Raw genomic sequence first — 27,484 nt, forward strand, 5'->3', positions numbered from 1 at the left:
GTCGACCACACACCTCATTTGGAACTGGAAGTACACAATCAGGCAGCAGTTGGTTGCCATACGCCAATGACCACAAAAGATCCAGGTTACTTCCAGCCCTAAGAGACCAGCCACTTATGCCTGGTCAATGTGTACCTCAGCTCTCACCCCAAAGACAAGGCTAGTAGCCAATCCTGTAGTGAACTAATTAAGGATGTATTCACCTGGAGAAAGAAATGAGAGTTATTTCCAGGTTAAAGCAGAAAGCGTATGTACGCAGCCGAGTTACAGTCTGTAGTTTCCAAAGGTGACAGAGTGTCAGCAATCTTTCCGCACTGAATGTCTTCTGGGGCTCCCCCAGGCCAAGCAGCATGGGGAGTTCTTGCTTATGTTTAGGAATCTTTGCCCCTCAGAGTCCAGACAGCAGGAAAAAGTCCAGTTTCTCCTTGTCGGGGATTGTTATCTCCCCAACACCAGAGTCCAAACTGATGGGATGAGTTCAGGTCTCGCCTTCCTGGTGGGAATTAGGAATGCAGTCAACACAGCCTCTGTCCTTTGGTGCCACACAATGCCCCGTATCAATGCCTCATTTGCCTTCAATGGGCCAGCGAGTAAGCAGGACGAGCGCTCTACCTGAGTGAATCCTTCTTTTCCCGTTTGGTGAGTTACACAGTTACAGAGGTTTATGATGCAAACACTCACTATAACTTGATACCATGGGCTACAGTGCTTATAAGTGAGATCAGTACATGCCGCATCCTGCAAGCATTTCATAAAGCTAAAAACATTCTTAGCCACTTAACACTGAATATCTATTTTGATAGCGTTCACACACAGATGAGCCAGACTGGTTTCCAGCTATGAGGCCTGGGCATGAGCTGTTACCTGGTCTGCCAGCATCACAGTGGGGCTGGGGGGACAAAGCTTTGGAGGAGTAAGTGGCTGTGGGGGCTGGGGAGCTGGGAGTGGGGTGACGCTCAGGGCAGCAGGTACCCGCTGGGGAACCCAGAGTGGGGAAGGAAGGAGCCAGGCAGAAGATAGGTATCACCAGGGCTGAGGAGCAGAGATGGCTGAGATGGGGGAGAGCAAAAACTCTGGAATAGGAAGGGCTTGAGGTGGAGGGTGGGGAGGGGAACGGGTATCTGCCGGGGCTGGGGGCAGTAAGCAAAGGGCACTCAGAGAAAAGGAAGGGAGGGGATGGAACTAAGGGGCCACTGGGGCAGTGAGACCGAAGGGAGAAGAGGGAAAGCATCAGGGGAGCAGGAGCTTCAGCGACCCGTGAGCAGAGCAGGGTGAGCTGGAGGGAAGGGCCCAGAGCAGCAGGTCCCTGCAGAGGCCAGGGAGGGGTGAGCGAGCAAGTGGCTGCTGGGAGTAGGGGGGAGGTGCATGCAGCCACCGGCTCCAGAATCGCGTGAGTGACGTGCAGGAGCTGTTGGCATCATCGCTGCTCCAGGCTCTCCAGTCACACCCTAGGCTTGACACTCAGGTTCACTCCACTAGGCACTAGGGCTCACCACACCTCCCACAACAAGCTCTGTGGGTTTGGGGGAACAAGCAATAAGAGGGAGGAGCCAGCCCTGGGGTCCAGAGAGGCTCCAGCCAGCAGGAACAGGAACAGAAGCTGGTTCTGCAGCAGGGCCTCTCGGGTCCGGATTATGCCATCACATTTCTTTGCCCACTGAATGCCAGACGCCTCTCTTTTTGCCCACATGGAGTGTTCAAAACTCACACGCTAGGGTCCCAATATCATGAGTGGCTCAAAAATCACATTTATAAAGAACATTAAAGGTGGGTCTCTGTTGGTTTGCCCTCTGGTTCTGGGGTGCACTTGGGCCCGAGTTTCAAGCTTTTTCCACAGCCACGAAGGCGAGAACTTCCTTCTTATTTGAAATGAAACCTGAGGTTCTCCTTTCAGAGAAAGGTTCCCCTGTCACCCTGTGACTGCCAGCCGAGGCTTTAGGAAAACCACCACATAACGTGAGACTTGGGATCAAATCTTGAGAGCTGGTGACAGGGCTGGGTCCCCTGAGCTCATGAACTGTTTGCTCCAATCCCCTCCGCTCCTCTCCTTCACAGCTGCTTGGCCTCAGCCTCGCTCCAACTGTCCTCCATGCTCCCTGAGCTCCCTCTTCTCCCCGGCTCCAGCTCCCTTCTATGGCTCATGGAGAAGTTGGTGCAAAGTGGCTAGAGTGTGAATTTAAAGCACAGTAGCTTTTCCGAACCATACGGTCACTCTTATTCTGCGGTGAATGCCTTTGTGCAGGTTAGGTTAATCTGCTTTGGAAATGGATTAACCTAATCTGCACAAAGGCACCTTTAGTGTGGAATCAGAGCGTCCACATGGGTAGCTAGCGAGGAATCTATTCAGCAATAGCTATTCCACATTAGCTATTCCGGGCTTCTTCCCCATGTTGACAAGCCCTAATTTGCACACACACACGCACTGGGGGTGGGCTGAGGGAGTTCAAACAGACTGAAGAAACACACTAGAGTCTTTAAAAAAACCTCAGGACTTTTGATCTCACGGTGGGCAGTACTTGGAATCCCCCCTACAGACGTTGTCTGGACTCATCCACCAGTCCAGGGAAGAGGCCACTCGTGCAGGTACTGTACGCAAATCAGCAGGTCCAGAGGGTGTTTGCTTGGCTTGTAAACCAAGCCAAGCCAGACTTGCATGGGCCCCAGGTGAAGACTGGCATGCTGGATGTGCATGAGGCCATGTGGTTCAGAAGACGTAGACCAGAGGGGGGAAAACTAGGGCCCGCGAGCCACATCCAGCCCGCAGGACCCTTCCCTCTGGCCCCCGAGCACCTGCCAGGGAGCGGGGTTAGGACAGGGCTTGCAGAGGAGCTAGCCCAACTCCCCAGCAGTGTGGTGAGCGGGGTGGAGGCTAGCCCCTGTCCCCTCCCTGCCTCCCTCCCTTGCAGTCACAGTTCCCCCAGCACCTGGGCAACGTGCCTGCAGCTCCGGCCGGGTGGCACGGCTATAGCACCGCCAGACCTGGTGCTCCAGGGCAGCGCTGACAGGGGGAGTTGGGGAGTGGGGTGGGGGAGTTGCAGGGGGCGGTCAAGAGGCCTGGGCCCTGCTGCTGGAGACAGGGGCAGAGCAAGCCAGGGCCCCCCTCCACCTCCAGCATGCTTGGCCCCTGTCCCCAGCAGCCAAGCCCAGACAGGGAGCGAGCCCCGCCCAACTGCCAGGGAGAGCAGCCAAACGAGCAGGGGAAACACACAGGGAAAGGACTGAGCCCCCCTTTTCCCCACCCCACAGGTAACGTGGGGCAGGGAGAGCAGGGAGGGTTGGATGGGGGGGACCCAGGGGAGCAGTCAGGGGGTGGGGAGCAGGGGAGATTGGATGGGGCAGGGGTCAGGGGGTGGGGAGCAGCGGGGATTGGATAGGGGCTGGCGTCCGGGGGTACAATGGTCAGGGGGCAGAGAGCAGGGGTGTTTGGATAGGATGCAGGAGTCCCAGAGGGCAGTTAGGGGTGGGAAGCAGGGTGGGTTGGATGGGGTTGGGAGTTCTCAGGGGCTGGAATGGGGCCAGGGGCTAGGCCACGCCTCGCTGTTTTGGGAGGCATAGCCTCCCCCAGCCTCCCCTACCCGGCCCTCCATACAGTTTCTGTACCTGATGTGGCCCTAGGGCCAAAAAGTTTGCCCATCCCTGGTATAGAATCTTTTCCCTGTCCCATATTAAGATGACCGACATTGGTTATTTGGTCTCGAGTATATTTCATAACAAAATAATGAACCAAAGTGTGGTCAAGCAATTGACTGTACAATTTATCAACACTCTTCTGTTTGTGAGATGTCTAAGAACTGACCTTGTGAATCTCCTTTTATATCAATTATACACAAGCCGTTTGTTATGTATAATTGATATAAAAAAAGCTCACTCTGAGTGGCCATATAGGTGTGACGACATGGGAATGTTCTTAATGTTTTGTCTGAATATTGTGTGTGTGCCTCAGTTTCTTCTATGTGTTACTCAAGTATCTGGTTGGTGGGACAAGGGTGCGTGATCCTTGCAGAAAGGGCCGATGTGGTGACTGCTGACTGGCTGTCTGGGCAAAGAGACACTTTGTATCCTGGCAACTGATGGCCGGGGCAGGAGGGCCCTCCTCTGCAAGAATCAGACCCGGGTGTTGGAGAACAAAGTGAGAGGCCAGGCGACCTGTTTACCCGGGGAAGAGATAAAGGAAGGAGGCAGGGCAGCTGGTCCTGACTGAGGCTGGCTCCTGGTTTGGGACTCAGTGGGGGGAGCCCAGAGCTCTGGATTCCCCTTCCTCCCCGCAGATAGACTTTGCTGTAACTTCCTGCTTTCCGGGCTAACAAGATCTGTTCTACGCTGTGTTCCCGTTGACTAATAAACACTTGTTTTACAAAGCTAGCTGGGAGTCACTGCTGACCGCCAAGTTGGGTTGCGTGATCCCTTTGGGGGGCATGTAAGGCCTCCTCAGATGTGCGTTCCAGGTGGGCTCACTGCAGGAAGTTACGGTGTGAACAAGGGGGCTGAATGCTCTGAGGCCAGACCCAGGAAGCGCTGAATCCCAGGAGTATTCTTGCCCTGTTGAGTGGGTGAGGGGGACACACACAGCACTAGAGACCTGTCTGACTTCAGGAGACTGTGACTCCATGACAATAGGTTACATGGGATGTCTCTGATCACTGACTCAGCAAGAGTTCACTTTCAGGATCAGGTTTCCGATGCTAATACCTGTGATTACGAATGTGAAATTCACGCTCAGTGGATACTCTGCAACACTTACCTAAAACTAACGGCTTTGTCATTCTTGCCAGTCTACTTATTCACTACAACATCTGTGAAAAGCAACCACCAAAAGGTGCAAAGCCAGCTAAAGCAGATTCATGAAAAATTCAAAGGAGTATTCATGGGAAATTGCTTGCAGTACTGGTAAGCAACAATCTGCCTTTCATTAGAATCCATGTACAAAACGAACAGTGGAGAGAGGGAAAGGTTTTCGGTGGCAGCGTTACCAGTTTGGAGATGTTTCAGAGTCGCAGCCGGGTTAGTCTGTATCCGCAAAAAGAACAGGATGACTTGTGGCACCTTAGAGACTAACAAATTTATTTGAGCAGAAGCTTTCGTGGACTACAGCTCGCTTCAGTTTGGAGATGACTCTCAGGGTTGCGTGTTCACTGTGTAAGACACAATCAGGGCAGCAGATCAGATGGCTCAGCCTGTGGCAGAGATTAGAGCTGTGGCTAAGAACTTGCTGAATAAAGCTAAACCTGGTAACCGACCGTACTATGTCCCGCCTTTCCCCTCCTCTCTCTCCTGCCACCACAACTCCAACTTCAGTGCGACGCATCTAACACATTCCTGGTCCACCCAACTAAAGCCTGACTCTGGAATTCCTTGTTTTACATTTTCTCTCTCTGCAATCTATTAAGCAGAAAGCCTGGGCACAGACCAATAATGAAGTGGCAGTGGTTTGCAGATTAATTTCCCAAGGTCTAACACAGCGGGGCCCAATAGAAGGTCGGTGCTAGCCACACTTGTGGTTCTGAATTTTTCTTATGAGCCACATTATAAAAAAGCCACATGCATTCGCCACAATTCCATAGCCTATTAGTCACATGTGGCTAGCGGCGAACGGATTGGACACCACTGGTCTAACAGATTGAGAAACTGACTCCACTGGCCTGAACCGATACTGCCATCAAAGCTGGAAGTAGAAAGAGGACAAGAGGTACAAGGTGAAAATTCACAGCGGCATGCGCGCCTGCCTAATGGCTCCTCCCGTGCTTTGGGGGGTGCTGCAGCCTAGCGAGGAACAGCACAGATCTTATAGGGATGAGGCTGCAATGTAGCCCCCAGAATGAACTCGGTGTTGATTTCCTTCACTCCCTCTGGTAGCCTGAATGAGAACACCCGCAGCAAGTTGGTGAAGAAGATGAAGAGCTCAGTCTTTGCCAGCTGCTCCCCCAAACACACCCGGTGCCCTGCAAGAACAAAGGGACAGTGATGGGGGGGGGAATGTTTTTTTTTTCATTTGAAAATATGAATTACAATTGGATTGAATGTATTCTAATCTTTGTGTATCCGATCTGGTCAGAGCTCAAAGCTGGCAAAATCCTACCTCTCATTGGTGGAAGAAAAACACCATTTGTTTAAAGTGAAGAAATTTAGTACATCAGAAGTTCTCAAGATCTGAGGGTAGGTCTGTGCACTTGCAGCACCATATATTCTGCCTCTGAAGCAAACAGCTGTCGAGTAACCATGTAGGAACAGGAGATAAGGTCATTTTCCACATAACTGGTACTGTACGGTTGAGGATCATATTTATTGCCTTCTGATTTCTAAATGCAATAGAATTATACTACTTTTGTGTTAATGATTGGGAAATCCAATGCAGAATAATTATTTTTGCAGATTACCAACTGAACAATTCAAATCCATCACAAAATATACCTTCCTTTGTTTTGACAATTCTCATTTTAGTATTAGTAAGAAGATAAAAACGGCCATACTAGGCCAGATCAATGGCCCAGCTAGCATTCTGTAATTAAATCTTTGCTGAGAAATGGGGTGAGACGGCTGGTTTTTGTGTAAATTACAAGGTCTGAAGGTTAGCAGGGTTCCACTGCTAATCCATTAATTCACTCCTCACAATCAAACCCACTAAGACAGAGGGGGGCAAACTACGGCCGGCGGGCCACATCCGGCCCGCAGGACCCTTCCCTCTGGCCCCCGAGCTCCTGCCAGGGAGCGGGGTCAGAACAGGCTTGCAGAGGAGCCAGCCCAACTCCCCCACAGCGCGGTGAGCGGGACAGAGGCTAGCCCCTGGGGCTCCAGGGTGGCGCGGCCAGGGGGAGTTCTGGGTGGGGGAAGATGCAAGGACCAGGGGGGCTTGCGGGGGGGCAGTCAAGGGGCCTGGGCCCTATTACCGGGGACAGGGGCAGAGCAAGCCAGGGCCCCCCTCCACCTCCAGCATGCTTGGCTCCCGTCCCCAGGCCCAGACAGGGAGCGAGCCCTGCCCGACTGCCAGAGAGAGCAGCCAAACGAGCAGGGGAAACACACAGGGAAAGGACTGAGCCCCCCTTTCCCCCACCCCACAGGTAACGTGGGGCGGGGAGAGCAGGGAGGGTTGGATAGGGGGTGGGGAGCAGGGGAGATTGGATAGGGACGGGGGCAGTGGTGAGCTGGAGCCGGCTCCCTAGAACCGGTTGTTAAATTTAGAAGCCCTTTTAGAACCGGTTGTTCCGAGAGGGAGAACCGGTTCTAAAAGGGCTTCTAAATTTAACCGGCCAAAAGTGGCGCCTTAGGCGCCGACTCCACGGGTGCTCCAGCCCTGGGGCACCCAAGGGGAAAATTTGGTGGGTGCAGAGCACCCACCGGCAGCTCCCCGCCCCGAGCTCACCTCCGCTCCGCCTCCTCCCCTGAAGGCGCCGCCCCGCCCTGCTTCTCCGCCCCCCCAGGCTTCCCGCGAATCAGCTGTTTGCACGGGAAGCTGGGGCGGGCGGAGAAGCAGGCCGCAGCTTCCCGCTCAGGCCCAGGGAGGCGGAGGGGAGCTGGGGCGGGGGGGCACGAGGAGGGCCGCCCACGTCGCAGCAGGTAACCCATGGGGGGTGGGGGGGGAACGCAGGGGGCTCCCCGCCCCAGCTCACCTCCGCCACCCTCGGCTTGAGTGTGAAGCCATGGCTTGCTTCTCAGCCCTCCCCGGCTTCCCGCCGAACAGCTGATTCACGGGAAGCGGGGGCGGGGGGGGGGGCGCGGAGAAGCAGAGCGGGGCGGCGCGTTCAGGGGCGGAGGCGGAGCGGAGGTGAGCTGGGGCTGGGTGCAGGGCGGGGAGCTGCCGGTGGGTGCTCTGCACCCACCAAATTCTCCCCGTGGGTGCTCCAGCCCCGGAGCACCCAGGGAGTCGGCATCTAAGGCACCACTTTTGATGTGATCAGTGGGGGGAGCGGCTGCTCCCCCTGCTCCCCCCAGTTACGCTCGCCCACCCCTAGGAGCCAAAGGGACCTGCTGGATGCTTCCTGGGAGCTGCCCCAGGTAAGCACCGCCGGGACTCCCCACCTCGCCCCCCGGCAGGTGCCTCTGGCTCTTAGGGGTGGGGTGGGCACCCATTACGGTGGCCCACAAGACCCTCCTGCCCGGTTCTGGGGGCAGTCAGGGGACAGGGGAAGGGGGTGGATGGGTCAGGGGTCCTGGAGGGGGGGGCATCAAGGAACGCGGGGGGGTTGGATGGGGCAGGAGTCCCAGGGGGCGGGGGTGGGCAACGACCCCCTCGTGGGGTGAGGAAGGAACACATTGTTAAGATTTTGGCAGCTCATCACTGGACGGGGGTCTCGTGGGGTGGTCGGGGTGGGGAGCAGGGGGGGTTGTATAGGGGTGGGAGTTCTCGGGGGCTGGAATGGGTGCAGGGGCCAGGCCACGCCTTGCTGTTTGGGGAGGCATAGCCTCCCCCAGCCTTCCCTACCCGGCCCTCCATACAATTTCAGTACCCAATGTGGCCCTAGGGCCAAAAAGTTTGTCCACCCCTGCACTAAGAAGCTTTTACCCAGGACTGTCCTTAGGATTTATGGGGCCCTAAGCAGTATTATTAAACTGGGGCCCGCAGACCCTGGGAAAAAATCCCCTCCCCCTTGCTGACACACACTGAGCTTCATACGGAGCAGCTGCGGTAGCCTGGGGAGGGGGAGAGACGAGGCAGCAAAGGATACCGAGCCGCCCGGCCCACCTCACAGTGATGGAGAGTCACAGTTCCCTGCAGAGACCCCCGTATCCTATCCCTCATGCAGAATGCGCCGGGCCGGTGCATTCGGCTCTGTGAATACGGCCCCTGCCTATGGAGGCTGCAGCACACCCTGTCCCGGTGGTGCCCCAAATTTCTGGCCCTATGCAGCTGCATATGCTGTGTATGCCTAAGGACGGCCCTGCTTTTACCTGTCAATGCTCTTACCTGCTGAGAACGGTAAGAAAGCTTCTTTGTTCACAAAATTTCCATCCTGATCCAGGAAGTGATTTGGGTTGAACTGTCGAGGTGTCTCCCATTGCTCAGGGTCAAATAAGGCGGAGGTTAAATTTGGGAGAATAATGGTGCCCTGCAAGGGAAAATTTGACTCAGTTCGGTGTCTGTCCATCAGACAGATAGGTAAGGACAGACAGTTTTTAATTTTCATTTATTACCTTGCGTGGAAGGTCACCTAGAGAAAACCCTGTGTCCTCAGGAACAAATTGGGAGTGTGCTGGACAATACATTTCTATTTGTCCTTTTGAATCTGATGACAGCAGTCATGTTGCTGGAAACACCAGCAACAGAGAGCCCAGTGCAAAAGTCTTATACCCAGAATCCTCCCTGCTTTAATATTGACTCCTCAATGGAAACAAAAAGAGTAATGTTTAACATTTTTAAGCCATTGCTTTAAATTGACAAAGTTATATTTTTCTAATGTTAAAACAGCAAGACACTGACAAGAGTTCGATGGGCTGATACAGACTTTTAAAAACAAGGACATTCAGTGTGAGATTTATAAATGGAGAAGAGATACACAGTCCAACCCTTCTTTCTGGCCAAGAAACACATCAGGTAGGATGTAGGAGGGGGAATTAAAGGTGGCTTAAAGTCACCTTTGAGCTTCCCCTATTCTTGGCTCTGCCCAAAGTGTAATGTTGCCAAGGCCCCTAAGGGACATACTGGCACCTGAGAATAGCCAAATCACAGCAGACTTCAAGTGGGGTCACCCCGAGCTCTTTGCTGATTCTGTAATGTTTGAGGAACTCCCTAAAGTCAGAGATATTTCCCAGTGGCCTCATCCATCAGCTTTATTATTTAGGTGTTGGAAGAAAGCGAAGGAGCTGTAAAGCAAAAGAGAATCAGGTTCACTGTATATGTGGACACACCGATTAGTTGGACTCTTGGTACATTGGCCCTCTGACGGAAGGAGGGGCTATAAAGATAGAGAATGGCTCTGTACCTTTTCAATGGGAAAGCCCTGCAGCACTGTGTCTTTGACACATTCTCTAGGAACTCCCACTGCAACGATGCTGCTGTAGCGCTGGATCTCATGGACCACGGCGTAGGTGAACGGCAGTTCCTTCCGATCCTCGTAACTGATTAAGTGGGAGGGACCCAGCACAGCGTCCAGCTCCTTCTGGACTTTCTCTAAAGAGAAACATTAAGGATACATATTTTGGAGTGTGTGTGTGTGTGTGTCTGTCTGTCTATATCCCGGATAGGGTGACCAGACAGCAAGCATGAAAAATTGGGACACTTTTCTTTTCGGGGTCGGGGATAGGTATAGTTGCCTATAGAAGACAAAGCCCCTAATATTGGGACGGTCCCGATAATATCAGGACATCTGGTCACCCTAATCATGGAGCCTTTTCTTTTCCCTGGCTGGAATCTTATTTGAATCTCTCCTTTATTGCTGTGTTAACATTAGTGCGAGGGGAAAGCCCTGCCAGCAGGACAGATGTAGCAACTAACTGGGAGAGATTATCAGCACATTCCACAGAGACCCAGACAATACATGACTGAAACTCAAGTGTCAGGGCCAAATTTGGCCCTGGTAAAGAGCTTTTCCCTTTCTTTTCTCTGAGAGAAAGACTGATGGTGGGGGCAGCACCCTCAGTAACTACTCATGGCCATGAGTGCACTGTGTAGGAGTCTGGACTAGATGACCTCTTGAGGTCCCTTCCAGTCCCACGATTCTATGATGTTTGCTTCTGAGGCAGCCAGGAACAAGGCTCCTGCACAGGGAAAACTTTCTCTAGCTTTGTTTCACAGATTAGACTCCTGTTTCTATGCCGTGCCCAGCATCTGTCCCATACAGTTTATTTCAGGTACTGAGAGAACAACAGAGTTTTATGTGAAGTGGGATCAGCTGGGAGTATAGCTTAGCAGAGCAGGAATTCAAAATGTAGAGCAATCAAGACATTATCTTAGCTGGAAACAGGAGACCTCTAGTGCTAGCAAAGTGCAATGACATTCACAGATGTAAAGTAAAGAAACATCCTTGCAAGATGAAAGCAATAGCTGGGATATAGAATGGCAGCCAAAGGCCCCCCTTTTGGCCAATGCATCTGTATGATGTTCCTGTTTATAAATGAAGGATGAGAGGGCTTCATAGCATTGCCCCTTGGCTTGAGCAGATAGCCAGTGTTCAGGGCCTCACTGGTCGTTTCCATTAGGAGTAGTTGATTATACAAATACGGTATTTCTTTGGTGCAATCCTGTAGATTTGCAAGGAATGTACACCAAGTCCTGTTTCCCTGAACACGTAGGATCAAACCAGAGGCAGTTTCCCTTGCTCATAATTTCCACGCTTGCCTTCCCTGCCAGCACTCTGACCACTCCAGCACTCTGACCAAAAGAAGCTCTTTCCTTGCAGCCACTCCAGGCCATGCTTTTACCACTGCTCTCTGATTTCTCCTGGCTTTTCTCACTGCTTTCTGCTTCTGACAAAAGCCCACAGACACAAGCCAATCAATGCACCAACCTCCACATGTTCAATCAGTTCCCAGGAATCCCCTCTTATTCACCCAGAATTAATTCTTGCTCCGCTGTTCCATGTGGCCAGTGCTTTGGGCAGTGACTTCTCTTGTTTCAGCTATCTGACTCCATAAAGGAGCTTAATGTGCTTCTTTCAGTTGGCCAAAAGGAAAGACAGCTGGCACACCCAGCAGCCTCAGCAAGGTCTGTGATTGCCTATAGATCAAAGCCACTCTTGCTGGCAGCTACCAACACCCTCCGGCATAACAGTGCGTATGAAATGCAAGTTGGTGTTCCATCCTGGAGGCAGAGATGACCTGTGCCTACCAATAGTGGGTGGGGGAGAAGGAGTGAGGGCAGCCAGCTTTAGCTGTTATTGAGCATGCTCAGTACAAGCCAAACAGCAAATCTGAGGGTGGGGGTCATGTGACCCCCCTATACCCCCAGGCCACATGTCACCTCTGCCTGGAAGTGAAGATGGAAGGGACTGAGCAGCAATAACTGAGAGAGATACTTGGGAAGCACCATCTGCTTGTGCTGTAGGGGACACTAGCATTTAGTGAATTAAAAGTCCTGCATTTGCGCAATCACAAAGACAACTTTACCAGCTAACAACTCTGAAAGCATGTCCCCGGCCAGGGGCATGTTCCTCATTGAGGACCATAACTACAATAGCATGTTCCTCTAAAGGAGGCCTCCACACCAGCATTACCCTGTTCCTGGCAGCACCAACACACACTAGGACTTGTGGCCCAGAGGGACACCTGAGAGTTAGACTGTGTTGCAAGGCATGCTGGGAAGGAGGCAGCGTATATAAGTAGCTCCCTTCCTTCATAACAGAGAGAGAGGGTGACATGATTACTGACAGTCTCTTCAAAGGACCTTGAGAGAACCCGTGTATAAAGTCAGATGGCTGGAGAAGGAATCCCAAGGAGGGAAAAAATGTTTAGATACTTGTGGCTCAGGGAACCATTGGGAAGAAGCAGCCCCAAGTGAGTGAAGTTTGTTTGCGTTGGGACGTTGTGGTTTATTTGGACGTCTGAGTTTATCTGAATGAAGCACCAGTATCTTGTGGAAAGGTGATAGAGCTTGGCTTGAGAACCAGACACAAACTGTGGGAAACCCTACATCTCTAAGAAGCAAGGGGCAGTGGGAGGTCAGAAATCAAGAGGCCTGACTCAAAGCTCAGTCCAGGCATCTGCTTTTATATCAGGGACCCATCTTGGAGCTGCAGCCACCAACTGCCAGTTTTAGACTTACAATCACCTAATAAAATTGGGCAGAAGTGGGTACTTTCTACATAAATGCACGATCTTATGTATGCTGCACGTACCTTCCCCCACCCCCTCACCTTGGATGTCTGGGTAAACCACCATATAAAGCACTGCCCAGTGCATGGTGGTGGTGGTGGTTTCTGTGCCTGCCAAGAAAAGGTCGAAAATAGTCTGGACCAGGTTGTCTTCATCAAAGGTAGAATCAGGCTCAGCTTTGCTCTGCAGGTAATAGTCAGAGGTTTGAGGTTAGGGTGCAGAAGGTAGGACAATCTGGGTAATAATGAGGGTCACTCTGTACTGTTTTGATGCCCAGCAGTGTGCAATGTCTATAACTTTACAAAACAAAAAAACCCTGTATTTTTAAAAGAACACTGAGAAACAGGAATGAGGATTTCATCCCTCCATGCTCCTTCATCGTTTCCACACGCCATGCCCTGTCACTCAAGCAAGAGGTGAAGAAAAGTTTCTTTGCTTCCAGCATACGAGTTGCAAAATCCTGCTCATCTGAACTGTTCTGTGTGATAGATAGTCCTGGGCGGTTTAGTTGGGTTGTTTGCATCTGCTGGCAGAATCTCACAGTGCCAGGATTTGTCTAATTATTTTGCAGTTAACATTGTTCAAATTCAGAACTTGTTAAATGCAGAGTCTCCTCCATTTGACTTGAATCCAGAGGAAGCTCATGAATTTCGTGAAGTGCTAGGGGGGTTATTTGTGCTATGACCAGCGAATTATATCTCTGACTTTCCTGGGTTGTAAAAGGCAGGGAAGAGAAACTGGGGGCATGGTTGGACATGATTGGCAGTGCCTCACAGAGGGAGACATTCTATTCGAGGCCTGACACACTGACTGATTAGAAAATGGTCCCTAGTTGAGGTAGATAGTAAGGCCTCCTCGGTGCTGTGGTAATAATAAAAAAGTAGATCTGGCCAAAAAAATATTTTTTTTCCAGATAGTAATTTTGCTGACAAATGGATCTTTTTGGGCACCAAAACTATTTGTGAATTCAGGTCAAATTTGGTGAATAGTTTCAGCCAAAGAAAGAAACGGGGGGGAAAAAAAAGACAAGAAAATGAAGGATGGTCTAGATATTTTGACTTTTTGTTTTGAAAACTAGTTATATTAATTTTAAAGGGTGCAAAACATCCCAAAACGAAATGAAAAACTGAAAAATAAACCATTTTGTGTCGAATAAAATGTTTCATTTAACCCAAAAATAATTTTTGTTTTCAGGTTTTCATTTCTTTTTCAGCCGGAATGGATTTTTTCCCCCCCAGAGTTTTCGGTTTGGCCCCCAAACCAAACAATATCAATTATTCGCTCACTTCTGTAAGGCAGTGCAAAAGTGAACTTGTTTAGGATCTTTCCATCAGGTTTTTCTCCATGTGATAGGGCCTATTTCCAACCCTGCTAGGCATTGTTTTCCATGTGCAGTGTTGTTGTAGCCAACGACATTTTCATTTTCAAGTGAAAGTTCATGAGGCCCTTTCTCAATCGTATCAAATATTTGATCCAATGTGTTCCTTGAATCCAATAGTTTTGTGATTCATTCAAAAAGAACAATGACATTTGTCTAGTATGATGTATATTTTAAATCCCCATTCTATTTACTACTCCCAGTACTGATGTCTCTGAGCACTGTCTGCAGCATATCTTTCTCCTTACTGTTAATGTCATGATATTATTAAGGGTTTAAATTACACTTACTGTAGTTGCTCTCTTCCATCGTTTAAAATCTCCTTACCACCTCTGTTTGCTTTTTTCCCATTACTTTGATATCATCCTGGTCTCCATGGCAATTTGTTTGGGTCATCATTTCTAAGTCTACATTCATACAATATTAGGGTCTTGGAATTTTTTTAAAATAAACTCTTCACACATTGTCTATAAAATCAAAGAACTTGATCCTACTTCCAAAAAAGTAATGACTTCAGTGGGAGGAGATTAGAACCGTAAAACCATATGAAACATTTCAGAGGGTTCTTTCCCATCTTATCCTGGGGAAGTTTGTGTTTATACCAGAGGACAGCAGTGAAGCCCCAAAAGCACAGTCGTCATATACAGCACAGACACTTACTTTGTCTATCTGAGCCAGGTAGAAATCAATGAAATCCTGGGGTTCGTCTGGTGACCCACTCTCTTGGTGGCTTCTGAGCTCCTTCCTTGCAAAAGACCGGAGAAACTCTTGGCAATAGAATGCCTTCTGGTGAGCGCCTGGGAGATGATTCATGAACCAGGGGAAAATATCATACAGCTGTGAGAGAGGCAAAAGTGAGATGCTTTCATTCGTTGCTTTTAACAAATTCATGGTGGGTCTCTCAAAATGTTAAAATATCCAGGTGAAATTTTGCCAGTGAGATCAGTGAGTTAATTACTCAGCAGGGTACATTTTCGGCATCATGTGTGGGGATTTCAGCCTCAGGACTCCAGTTGGTACTACTCGGACATATGGCTAAAACTCCATTGTATAATGTTTGGAAAACGTAACCCTAGAGTCTAGAAAGGAGAACCCTTTGAGTGTAAACAGAGACAGATTCAGAAAGAGAGGCTCTGCGTTAGCTGTCTGCTTCCTCTGCTCTGACCGAAAAAGCCCTACGGGGCCAGAGAGTCATTTCTGCCATGATATCCTACTGCCAGCTGGTAACTAATTCCTGCTGTTTGTTAGCACCTCGAGTTCTTTCAGTCATTTCTGCTTTTCAGCTTTCTGACTCTGATTAAATACTAGATATTGTATTTTTTCCTTGACAAATTTGCTTGTATTTAATAAAAAGAAAAGGAGGACTGGTGGCACCTTAGAGACTAAAATTGATTTGAGCATAAGCTACTCTGAAACCTTGTATTTAATGTCAGTTTATCAGTCTTGCCCATATCGCTAATCTTGCCACCCCCAGCCCCCCGTATTATCTTCTTGCTTTCTCAACACTCCCCTTTGTATAATCTACAAAGGTAATGTGTACTTAAAATCTTTTGTTTAGATCTTTAACAAAGAGTACATGGAACAAGATGGAACGCTGCTCTTTGCAGCACCCCATTAGATATTTCTCTGCACCTCAATGCATCGCCGTTCATTTTTGCTTGTTGTCCTTCACTTACTTGTCAGTCCATTTGGAATTGATTTTTCTAGCAAGCTTTCCAGAGGCACTGAACGTGTTCCTGAAGTCCAGGGATCAGGTTCTGCCCCCTCTTGTGGTCACACAAGTGACGGGAGGATTCAAAGCCCTTTTCAACTTTACTCCTCCCTACTGATCCACTCCTGTCTATTATCATGTTATCTGCCTCTGCTAGCAATGCCAGCCTCAACCACCGGTTTATCTGCTTCTCCCAAAGCAGCCCTCATGCTTTCTTTCATGCCACCTCTTACACACAGGATACCTTCCCCGAGGTAGTCCATAGGGCTATCATATTCTGAAGGCCCACTTCTAATCTGATACCTACAGGAAATTAGCCCAGTAACATTAAGTAGGGGCAAAAGTGAATTGTGATGGAGACTGCTACACTTATGATGGTCAGAAGCGTGGTGGAAGTCAAAAGTGATGGGTCTCCAGCCTGGAGCAATTATAAGGAGCAGGAAGATGTAGGGCGACTGGATGTCCTGATAATATCAGGACAGTCTCAATATTGGGGGCTTTGTCTTTTATAGGCAACTATATTCTTCCACCCCCCCCTCCACAAAAAAAAAGGTGTCCCAATTTTTCACACTGGCAATCTAGTCATCTTAGGGAGATGGCTGCTGAGGGTGGATCAACAGCCAGGCTGCAGACAGAGGGGGAGGAGTTTCTCCAGGAACTGTGCATCTTGCTCTGTTGAAGAACTGCTTTTGCTTTTCCTTCAGGAGCAAGAAGAGGTTTCAGGACTGATAAAGACTGGCACAGAACTACTTTGACAAGCAGATCTCCTAAATCTGTATTGGAGCATCACAGTGTCAGACTGAGCCTACTGGACCTGAGGTGGATCTAGGCAATGCCCACAGCATATGGGAACCCTCAGGGCTTTCTTTGCACTCCCTTTTTTAAAAAAAACCCAGAAAAGGCGATCGACTAGCTGACAATCTAAGAAAGAAAAAACAAAAATAAGTCCCCAAAGGGGCCAAGAAAAACTGACGAGGTACGTGCCAAGGCCACTGAGTGCAATCTGGGATCACTGCCTGTTCCGAACGAACTAACGGACGGATGGGTGGATGGAATCACTGCCCTTTATACCTTGGAAACCCAATGCTGTAGCTAGACGTGTGGGTGAAAGGCTCTGGCAGCAGGGAAGCAGTGGGGGAAGGCTTCAGTGTCATCACTCACACAACCCCGGAATACTGGACGTTCCGGTACTTCTGGGAATGGTGTGGGCCCAGCTCCGTTGGTGTGACCCCACCCCAGCTGGCATGACCTCACACGCACCGTGCATCTGGGAGTCACCCTGTATGGGAGGCAGTGCCGTCTGCAAGTGCACCCAGCCCCCACTGGTGTGACCTCAAACACACCATGCACGCAAGGTCATGCCAGAGGGGGCAGAGTGGCACACTCTTAAAAATGGCATCCCCCATCCGATACTGGACAAACCATGTCCACTTTGGTCATAGTACCAGATGGGGGACAGATCACCCCAAAAGAGGACTGTCCAGTTCCAAACCAAATGAGTGGCCTCCCTAACTTCAGCAGCTCACCCCGCAAGAGCCTTACCTTGCTGCCAGTGTCTTTCCCTGCAGGGAGCAGCCCAAGTCCTTCCCCATAGCCAGTCTTTCCCTGCAGCGGGGAAAGGCTCCAGCTGCAGGGAGGCAGTGGGACACCACACTGCTAAAAACAGCAGTGTACATGGGAAGGCAAGGCTTGGGCTCTGCGTACAGGCCCACGCTTTTCAGGTGTGTCTTTACTCTGCTGCCCTAAACTGGGCCTTCACCAGAGACACTGCTATTCTTACCCATGCAAGGGGGGCTATGCTCGGATGCACCCTGTGACGTTGCACTCCATATGATTTTATAAAAATATGCTAATGAGTGTGAATATAATGTAACTGGAATATGCTTCATGCAAAAGGTCTCTTGTAAGGTATCATTACAAAGCTTATAATCTACTGAGTGTGTTCGTCCTATTTGTATGAATGTATCATTCTTATATCTGAAACTAGAAATATGAAATATAACTCTGAGGTCCTATTGTAATGATGCAAAGGGTGGGCCATTAATGCTGGTTTAGAATCTTGATGGCACCCATTGACTAGGACAATTGGCTGTAGACGGTTTATTTATCTGCAAGCCTTCTTGTGGACGTGGGGGCCCGCCTGTGGGTAATGAAGAATGAGGTCTTACAGGGACATGTGACCATGTCACCTAATACTGAAATCCATCTTAAATATGGTGCTTTTCCGTTTAGAAAAGAGAGAGAAAAAGGATTCCCACCTTGGGCCGAAGCTATAAAAGTGGGTAGAACAGAACAAAGGAGGCGGCAGTCATGAGAAATCCCCTAGCTACCACCTAAACTGGAACAAAGGACAGTAACTACGGGGGTGTGAGTGATTGCTGGACCCAGACTAAGAAGGAGTCCAGTCTGCGAAAGAAGCTTATTGGAACACTTCTGTAGGTGAGATTTCATCTGTATTCAGTTTCCTACTGTATTAGGCTTAGACTTGCGTGTTTTATTTTATTTTGCTTGGCAACTTACTTTGTTCTGTCTGTTATTACTTGTAACCACTTAAATCCTACTTTTTATACTTAAGAAAATCACTTTTGCTTATTAATTGACCCAGAGTAAGTAATTCACACCTGGGGAGCAAACAGCTGTGCATATCTCTCTATCAGTATTATAGAGGGCGGACAATTTATGAGTTTACCTTGCATAAGCTTTATACAGAGTAAAACGGATTTATTTGGGGTTTGAACCCCATTGGGAACTGGGTATCTGCGTGCTGGAGACAGGAGTACCTGCTAAGTGGTTTTCAGTTAAAGCCTGCAGCTTTGGGGGATGTGGTTCAGACCTGGGTCTGTGTTTGCAGCAGGCTGGCATGTCTGGCTCAACAAGGCAGGGTTCTGAAGATCCAAGCTGCCAGGGAAAATGGGCTCAGGGGTAGTCTCAGCATATCAGGTGGCAGTTCCCAAGGGGGTTTCTGTGACCCAACCAGTCACACACCCTACATGATGCCGAAAGAAGCAGGCATTACGGATGTACCCTAAAAGAGACTGGAAGCCACAGGCAGCTTCATCCCACTAATGCAGCGATACCTCACGTCCCCCCTTACCCCTGACTGCGCCCCACCTACCCAGAGCCGGGGCCAGGAGCAGGGATGCGGCTCCAGGAGGGGGGATGCAGACAGGGGTAAGGGGGCCGAGGCTTGGGCCACAGCTGGGCGCAGGGCTGGGAGTGAAGCCAACAGCCGGGGTTGGGGCCAGGAGTGGAGCAGGGTGGTGCTCCTACCCTACCCCCCGTGGGGGCTGGCCTGGGCCCCAGCGCTGCCCCCTAATATTCCTCCATTCCCTCCTACGGGGGCACACCCCACAGTTTGGGAACTCCTACACCAATGGGAATATGCAGAGGCCGCCTCAAAGAGGAAGTTGAGTTTTGGTTTTTGCTTTCTTGATAAACACAAGGAGGAGCCCACCTTTGCCCGTGAGCCAACAGCACCTCACTGCCAGTCAGCATCTCCAGACAGAGCTGCTCTCGGCTTTGCACCAATTTGTCCCTGAACCACCATGCCAATGGCTACCATGATTCTCTGCCAATTCCTATCTGGATGACCAGCTGGGAACTTGCATCTGGGACGGAAGACAGGCTGGGAGAAGAGAGAAGGTTCCCAAGAAGGAGGCAATCCAAGGCCAGCTGCTGTTGGCTCCATGCGAGAGCACTGACTTGGCCTGCCTGTTAGAGGTCAGAAGCCCTTCATCCAGCCTGCTGTAATGGCACCCACGCCCTACAAGCTGGCCCAATGCCCAAGTCTGAATGAGTTTTCTACATGTTGAAGCTTCAGGCCTTGTCTCAGCCTAAGGCAAATCAGTGAGACTGTCATAGGCATGCGCGGTGTAACACCTGGGTGTGCTTCAGGTCTTCAGACTGCAGCATACGATGAGTGCTAAAGAGACCCCGTACCAAGGTATCCAGGAGGGGAGGCTGGGCTCTGACGGTTTGATAAAAAGATGGCTACCTGGAGTTAGCCAGCTAAGGCTGTGTCTACACTATGCACCTTTTAGCGACACAGCTGTGCTGTTGCAGCCGGGCCACTAAAAGGTGCCCAGCGTAGCCGCTCTTTGGCGGCAGGAGAGAGCTCTCCCGCCGACACAATAAACCCTCCCCCAACGAGAAGCGGTCGCTTTGTCAGTGGAAGAAAGCACTGTCCACACCAGCGCTTTTCATCAATAAAACTTTTGTCGTTCGGGGGCGAGGGGGTTTCATGCCCCTGAACGACAAAAGTTTTACCGACAAAAATGCAGCGTAGACAAAGCCTAAGATTCCATTTACTCCAAAAACCTGAAACCTTCTTTAATCCGGCATGTTGTACACCAGCCCTCACTAACCATATAATATGTAGTAAATTCCTCAATGTAGAGATCTCACTTCCTTCTTTGTTGGGTGAGAAACCTCGCTTTGCTTTGGATACTGATAAAATAACGAGAAGCGCTTGTACGTACTCACCATCTCGCTGATGCTGCCTCCAAAGTTGACCAGATAATCATTGCTTTCAATCAGCTGGTGGAAATTTTTGTCCTCAGTGGAAAAGCGATGGCCAAACATCACAGCCGCAATCACGTTTGAGACCGAATGGATGATGGGGAAAGAAGGATCCAGGGGATCTCCTGCAAAAATAGTGATCAGAATTCACATTAACGTTTCCAACACTGCTCCTCCCTCCCCCTACTGAGAGATGAATCCTGCGCAGGCCACTGAAGAGGGAGGGGGAGAGGCAGCAGGGCTCTCTCAGTTTGAATGGGTTTGATTCTGTGGAACTGGGGGGTCAAGCACTCTCGATGGACTCGTTGCCCAAAATGGGTTTGATATAAGTAGGTTCCTAACTCCATATTTAGACACCAAACTAACTGTGGCCTGATTTTCAAAGGTGCTGCGGCAGCCCCCAGCTGTCTGCCGCTAAACCCAGACCAGTTGGTGGTAATGAACCCCGATAGGAAAGGTTTGGCCAACTTTTTGCTGGAAAAATCCTCAGGCTTGAGGTCCTGCTGGATCACCTGCTGTGTTTGAATGCGCAGGTCCAGCAATAGTCAAGGCTGCTTGTTTATGTTGTCAGCTGTTGTAAAGCTAGTAAGGAGCCTGTGACTGTGCCCTGTCATAGTCTGCCCTCCCTGCATTCATCCAGGGCGTGATCACTTCTCGGCTGGATTACTGAACTGCACTCTTCATGGTATTGATCCACTGCTCGATGGAAATGGTAGGGTTGTCAATAATAATGCAGAAAAGGCAGAAGTATTCAGCCAATATTTTTGTTCTGTATTGGGGGCGGGGGGAATGAGAAGATGTAGTCATATATGATGATGAAACATTTTCCATTCCAACAGTAACTCAGGAGGATGTTAAGTAGCAGCTATGAAAGTCAGACATTTTTAAGTCAGAGGTCTTGATAATCTGCATCCAAGACTTCTAAGAGAGCTGGCTGAGGAGCTCGCTGGACCATTAATGTTGATTTGCAATAGCACTTGGAACACTGGGGAAGTTTCAAAAGAGTGGGAGAATGCTAATGTTGTACCAATATTTTAAAAGGGCAGGCAATTATGTGTCTGTCACTCTGACATTGAACCCATAGATGTCAGGCAAGAAAGGGGAGCAGCTAATACAGGACTTGATTAATAAAGAATTAAAGGAGAATAATATAATTAATGTCAATCAACACAGGTTTAGGGAAAATAGATCCTGTCAAATTAACTTGATATCTTTTTCTGATGAGATTACAAGTGTAGTTTGCTAAAGGTATTAGTGTTGATGTAATAAACTTAGAATTCTGGAAGCCATTTGACTTGGTATTGCATGATATTTTTTTGGTTAAAAAATAGGAACGATACAAAATTAACACAGCACACATTAAACGGCTATAAAAATGGCTAACTGATAGGTCTCAAAATGTAACTGTAAATGGGGAATCGTCACTGAGCGTGTGTTTTTCTAGTGGGGTACAACTGGCATTGGTTCTTGGCCCTACGTTATTTAACATGACTAGAAAAAAAACAAACGATTCCTCATGTAGTTTGTAGATGACAAAGATTGGGGGAGTGGTGAATAATGAAGACAGGTCATGATCATTTGGGAAGGGAAGTGCAAGCAAACCATATGCGTTTTAACATAGTGAAATGTAAACGTATACATCTGGGAACAAAGGATGCAGGCCATACTTACAGGATGGGGGGCTCTATCCTGGGAAGCAGTGACTGTGAAAAAGATTGGGGGGTTGTGGTGGATAATCAGCTGAACATGAGCTCCCAGTGCAATGCTGTGGCCAAAAGGACTAATGTGATCCTGGGATGCATAAACAGGGGAACCTTGAGTAGGAGCAGAGAGGTTGTTTTACCTCTGTATTTGGCACTAGGGCTACTGTTGCTGGAATCCCATGGCCAGTTCTCGTGGCCACAATTCAAGAAAGATGTTGATAAATTGGAGAGAGTTGAGAGAAGAGCCACAAAAATGACTCAAGGATTAGAAAACCTGTCTTGTAGTGATAGACTCAAAGAGCTCAATCTGTTTATCTTAACAAAGAAGGTTAAGGGGTGACTTGGTTACAAGCTGTAAGTACCTAGACGAGGAAAAAAGATGTAATAATGGGCTCTTCAAACTAGCAGACAAAGGTATAACAAGATCCAACAGTTGGAAGTTGAAGCTAGACAAATTCAGACGGGAAATAAGAGCTTTTTTTTTTTTTTTTTTTTTTTTAACAGCGAGGGTAATTAACCACTGGAACAATTTACCAAGGTTCAGGGTTGATTCTCCACCATGGCAATTTTTAAATTAAGATTGGATTTTTTTAAAAGCTTAAAAGCTCTGCTCTAGTTCACATAAAATTATTTTGGGAAAGTTCAGGGTCTTATTTTATACAGAAGGTCCGACTAGAAGATCATAATGGTCCCTTCTGGCACTGGAATATATGAACCTATGAATAGGGCTATAATTGAAGGCTCCAGAAATATCAGCTGGTGTTGAACCACTTCCTTAGCAGTGGGTCTTACAAGGAGCACATCCCACATAGGCTCCATAGCTAGTACTGGACTCCAGCTTAGTTTCATCTAAAATTCAAAGTGTCGGTTATGACCTGTGAAGTTATTCATGGATTGGTTCCTGGTAGAGCCCTGGGCAGGACGATGTTTAATTCTGCTCCTGCCCTGCAATACTCACTCCCACCCTCTCCCGCTATTGTGGCAGCAGGTCCTGCAGGTCTGGCGGGATCCCAGTCCCGCTGCAGGGCTCTAGTTCCTGGCTACTTTAGAGCCTCACTTATGTGTGTTCAGATTTATCTTAACATAAAGCACTGGTGTTAACTCCGCCCATATCTAGCCATCTGTGGCCTGGAATTCTCTCCTCTTGCTGGCATGACAGAGACACGCTTCTGGAAGTGAAAAGGCCCAGCTATGCTGGCAGTGATGTACCTCTCGCATTCATAAAGTACTCCACCAGGTGACGGGCCTCCTCTTGGATTCGGTGCTCCAGGCCTTTCTTGCCCAGCCCCAGGTTCCGCAGGGTCATCAGCCCAAAGCGTCTCTGCTGCTTCCAGGTGTGACCACTTGTGAAAATAATACCTGAGACCATTGAGAATTGTTGTTTATATAAAGCAAAATCCTTCACATAGTAACAGTTAAATCTAAAATAAATTTTCTAACAGAAGAGGTAAATGCAGAAGAATGTGACTCCTAACTGAACTCCTTTATCTGGCCACAGATGTGATAAGGCTCGTGACAACTTCAGAAAAGTACTTGATGTTGAGGGTTTTGTTGCTCTTATAAGAGAAATAGAAAGTGGGGCTTCAAAAACTCAGGATGCAGTTTTCCTAAATCATTTGTAATACAAAACCATGTAATTCTACAGCTGGGAACCCACACCAGGAATTCTAGAGAGGAGGGGAATTCCGTGGGGTGAGATTTGCTGCGGTGCAAGGCATGAATAAAAGGGCAAGAATGGTTGTGTTTGAATGACAGTGCAGGGATCTGACCTGAAGCCTAACAGGTGAGAAGATCCTGCCCAGGTTAAAAAGCCATCACATTAGATGACTATGACAAAACTAGTACTGTGTAAAGCATATGTACAATGGGAATAATGCCAGCTGATGTTCACATTCCTGGCTGATGCTTCAAACAAACTTATTAGTCAGGATTTTGCTCCTCCGTTCTATTCAGTGGCTGTTTGCCTCATTGATTAGTATCAGAAAAGTCACTTTTCTAGTGATTTTAACTGTTTGCAGCAGCATTCCCATGGGGAGATGACTATGGAAGCAGGGAGCAGCCGCACTTAAAGGATCATGTGAACTTACTTTTTCTGTATAGTTAATAAGGAAAGAAAATGTTACCCTTTCCTCCGGCCGTTTTCCGAAAGAAAGGGGTTGTTGGCCGGCCAGAGACCTCTTCAGAGTGGACAGTCAGGCCATCCTTCACAGTTGGGAATCCATTCAGTATGATGATAGGAATATGTCCCATCCACAAGGTGAAGATGTTCCCGTAAATCTGTGCCAACTAGAGACATCATCAGTGCCAGAAAACCACAAGTCAGAAAAACTGTACACAATGAATCAACCGCCCAGCTTACTCCAGGACGCTTTCTTGGGGGTGCGAGGGGGTGCTGTAGAAACATTTGTAGCGAAACCCCGAACCATGGCGAAAGACGAGCTAAAGTCAGAAAAGCCTCATAGCTGACTGAGATAAGACCATGCTCTCTCATCCAACAGGATGTCTCAGCAGCTGTGTCATGGGGATGCTATTTAAATGTCTTGTACAGAATGGGATTAGAGTTACCTACAGGTGAGTTTCACCTCATGATGGACAGACGTCCCCAGGAGTAGAACGGCTTGTGCCTTCCAATTAAGGGGACAATTCTGTGGTGTCTCTTCTAATACCTTGTGTGTAAACATTGTATATAAAACACACCGAATAAAGGTGGTAACTGACATGCTTGGGAGATTTATTATTGTCCCTTGGAGTCACAGTTTATCAGGGTTAGTTGTATGTGATAATGCTGGGCAATCTCATGCATCTCAGTCTTCTTAAGTGCCCCGTGCAGTGACCTACCTCTGAACTCACTAAAGCATATCATTTTCTCCTTTAGAGCTACCGGCAAATTACAAACAGCCCAGTGCCCAGAAACATCCCCATTAATTTATTTCCCCATCAGAATCCTAGAAGATTAGGGTTGGAAGAGACCTCAGGAGGTCATCTAGTCATTCCTCTCACCTGCCCCTGTTTTCCGAATCCTTTAAAGCAACCAGATCTCTTGGCATGTTATAAAGGGACATTCACTCCAGAATTTGTATAAAGGGCAAATTTCTGCCTAAGGCAGCTGGTCATTTGCTGCCTCTCTCTTTGCAATAATTTCTGTCGTTGGTGTTTGAAAAAGATCTTTCTGTCTCGCAATGCGGCTGTTCCTTCTGCCTGATGAAATTGGGTGTGTTCCAGGTTCTTACCATAGAAGTGAATGCAATGCCACCTACTGAGCATTAAGGCTTCAGCGAAGAATTGAGCTGGGAAGGAGCATAGCCATCCCAGAAACATAAATACTTTGGATATGAGCAATGTAGCAAGAAATACTGAAGGAAAGCAGGCGACAGTTGAATAGATTGAGGCTGAAATTGTCTAAGGGGGGTGCCTCAATAAATCCGTATTTAACACCTGCAGCTCCCATTGACGTCAGCGGGACTTGGGGGAGCTCAGCACCTTGAAATATCATCTCACTTTATCTAGGTAGTTACATATACATTTAGGAGCCTACTCATGACCTACCAGGGTTTGGGGACCCCCCCGTTTAAGCAAGTCAATTCTTTTTGCTGAGTCAGGAATACTTCGTTCTCATTCAATCTTCTGCTCAGCAGATGTCATTAAATTCACACTTTCATCACTAACAGGTAATGGAATTTATGGCCATCGTTTACTATCCCACGCACAAGCCAGATGAAATGTTATTTAGCACGCAGAAGTGCCTTATGTGCCGCCTTTTGCTAATTTTATCATTTACTTGGTTATATTTGGACACACACTCACAATACCTTAATGAGAGTCTCATGCTGGCGTTTGAAATCCATCTGCCACATGGTGCCGATGAGCGGGAGGGGAGTTGGTCCAGGAGGAAGCCTGCTACATGCCCACTTCAGTTTCAGAAATTGCACAACAAAGAGAGAGATGACCAGAGTTACTAAAAACTCACTTATCCCCAACATCACCCTGCTGCTCTATCTGTCTGTCCACTTTGTGGTCAGGTCTGAACTCTCCCTGTCTTTTTTGAGGTTCCAGCTCTCCCTAAATAGGCTTTAATTCCCTTCTATCTACCTCTCTCCTTCTCCCTGTGATTCCCTGCTTTTATACCTATCATCAGAGTGGTGAATTGCAAGTTTCATGTGTATTTAATAAGACCTTTGTACTGTAAGCCAATCTTTCTGCTAGCCAAACCTTACCCACCAGACCATAAACTCTAAGCTCCCAGTGAGAGTGGCCTGCCCTCTGCTGTATAAATGTTGTGTGTAAAGGTAAAAACCAGTTTCAACATTAATTATATAATTTGATGAAGGGCTGGGAGAAAGCCCTTGGGAAAGTTTTCACACAAATTGAGAGCTCTCTCACAAAGGAAAGGTTACTTACCTTGCACAGTAACCTGAGTTCTTCAAGATGTGTCCCCCTATGGGTTCTCCACGTCAGGATATCTGCATGCCCATACCCTCTTGATCTGAGATTTTGTCAGCTCTGTCCATGAGTCCGTTCCTGCGCCCCAGACACCCTCGTGCCCCAATACAAGAGTATATGGGGGGGCGGACCTGCCACCACTTGTAGCCTATCAAATATATTAAGTAGAAATTAGGCTTTGGTACGACAGAAAATAGAAGTTAGCAAGAACATGACCCAGGGTTATGCTGCTGTTATGTTTTGGTTGTAATTGTTTAAGCAAGGTTTTCAGTGAGTGATTTCAATGTTTCATTAAATGCTATCTGTATTGACAGCATAGGAAGGACAATGGTGGAGATGTTAATTTAAATAATGTGTAATGGAAAGAGCCAATGAGGAGATGGCAGAATAAAATTATGGCAAGGGGCAGTTTATTGTTAATTAGTGTTATAATGGATTATCAAAGGAGCCGTTTTGTTGAATTGGGGAGAGCTCCAATTAATATCAAAAGGGGACCGTTATGTTCCAGGATTATAAGGTCGTACTGCACTCTGCGGTCAGTGGACTGATCAGCCATTGATACATGAATTCCTGTTTGAGTGTAAGTATTGCATAATTGGAGCGTGGTGGAAGTGGTAATTGCATGCCTCTTTGCTTAACTAGTCATTTTTCTTTTTGAATAAAGTTTGGTATTAAAGTGTTGCCTAGTGATCCTCTACTAAATAAATGTTCGGTGAGTCTGAGGAGGTGCTCTATACAGAAGAGTTTAAGTCCGTCCTCCCTCAGATCTTAAAAACCCTTTTTTTTAAATCCAAAGCAAATTTTAAATTGAGAGGGAATGTGGGTTTCTCCCAAGCCATGAAGGCAGCTGGAATGTCCGTCACTGTGGGGAAAGGACCTGTGGCAGGTCTGACAGAGTTTGAAGGCCCAAGTCTTGGGCATAACCTGCACTCGAGGCCATGCAAGAGGCTCAGAGGGGGAAAAAAACAACAAAGGGCCAAACAGTAGGGAACC

General features: G+C 48.4%; 1 protein-coding gene across 2 annotated transcripts; it reads right to left on the reverse strand.

Moving 5' to 3' along the window:
- Positions 1 to 5,085: 5,085 nt before the first annotated feature.
- On the reverse strand, positions 5,086 to 26,210 carry LOC141993352 (cytochrome P450 2J6-like). Of its 2 annotated transcripts, XM_074962889.1 has the most exons (10): positions 26,177 to 26,210; positions 25,861 to 25,959; positions 24,175 to 24,337; positions 23,261 to 23,410; positions 20,313 to 20,473; positions 14,780 to 14,956; positions 12,783 to 12,924; positions 9,915 to 10,102; positions 8,900 to 9,041; positions 5,086 to 5,939 (listed from the first exon to the last, which is right to left on the reverse strand). In XM_074962889.1, the coding sequence occupies exons 2-10, from the start codon at positions 25,903 to 25,905 to the stop codon at positions 5,761 to 5,763; spliced, it is 1,347 nt and encodes a 448-aa protein (XP_074818990.1). In that variant the 5' UTR covers positions 25,906 to 25,959; positions 26,177 to 26,210; the 3' UTR covers positions 5,086 to 5,760. The 2 variants fall into 2 exon arrangements, with proteins under 2 accessions (XP_074818990.1, XP_074818989.1); XM_074962888.1 differs by having other exon boundaries at positions 25,861 to 26,206.
- Between the last annotated feature and the right edge of the window lie 1,274 nt (positions 26,211 to 27,484).

This window comes from Natator depressus, chromosome 9 (genome assembly GCF_965152275.1).
Source record: "Natator depressus isolate rNatDep1 chromosome 9, rNatDep2.hap1, whole genome shotgun sequence".
Classification (NCBI taxonomy): domain Eukaryota; kingdom Metazoa; phylum Chordata; order Testudines; family Cheloniidae; genus Natator; species Natator depressus.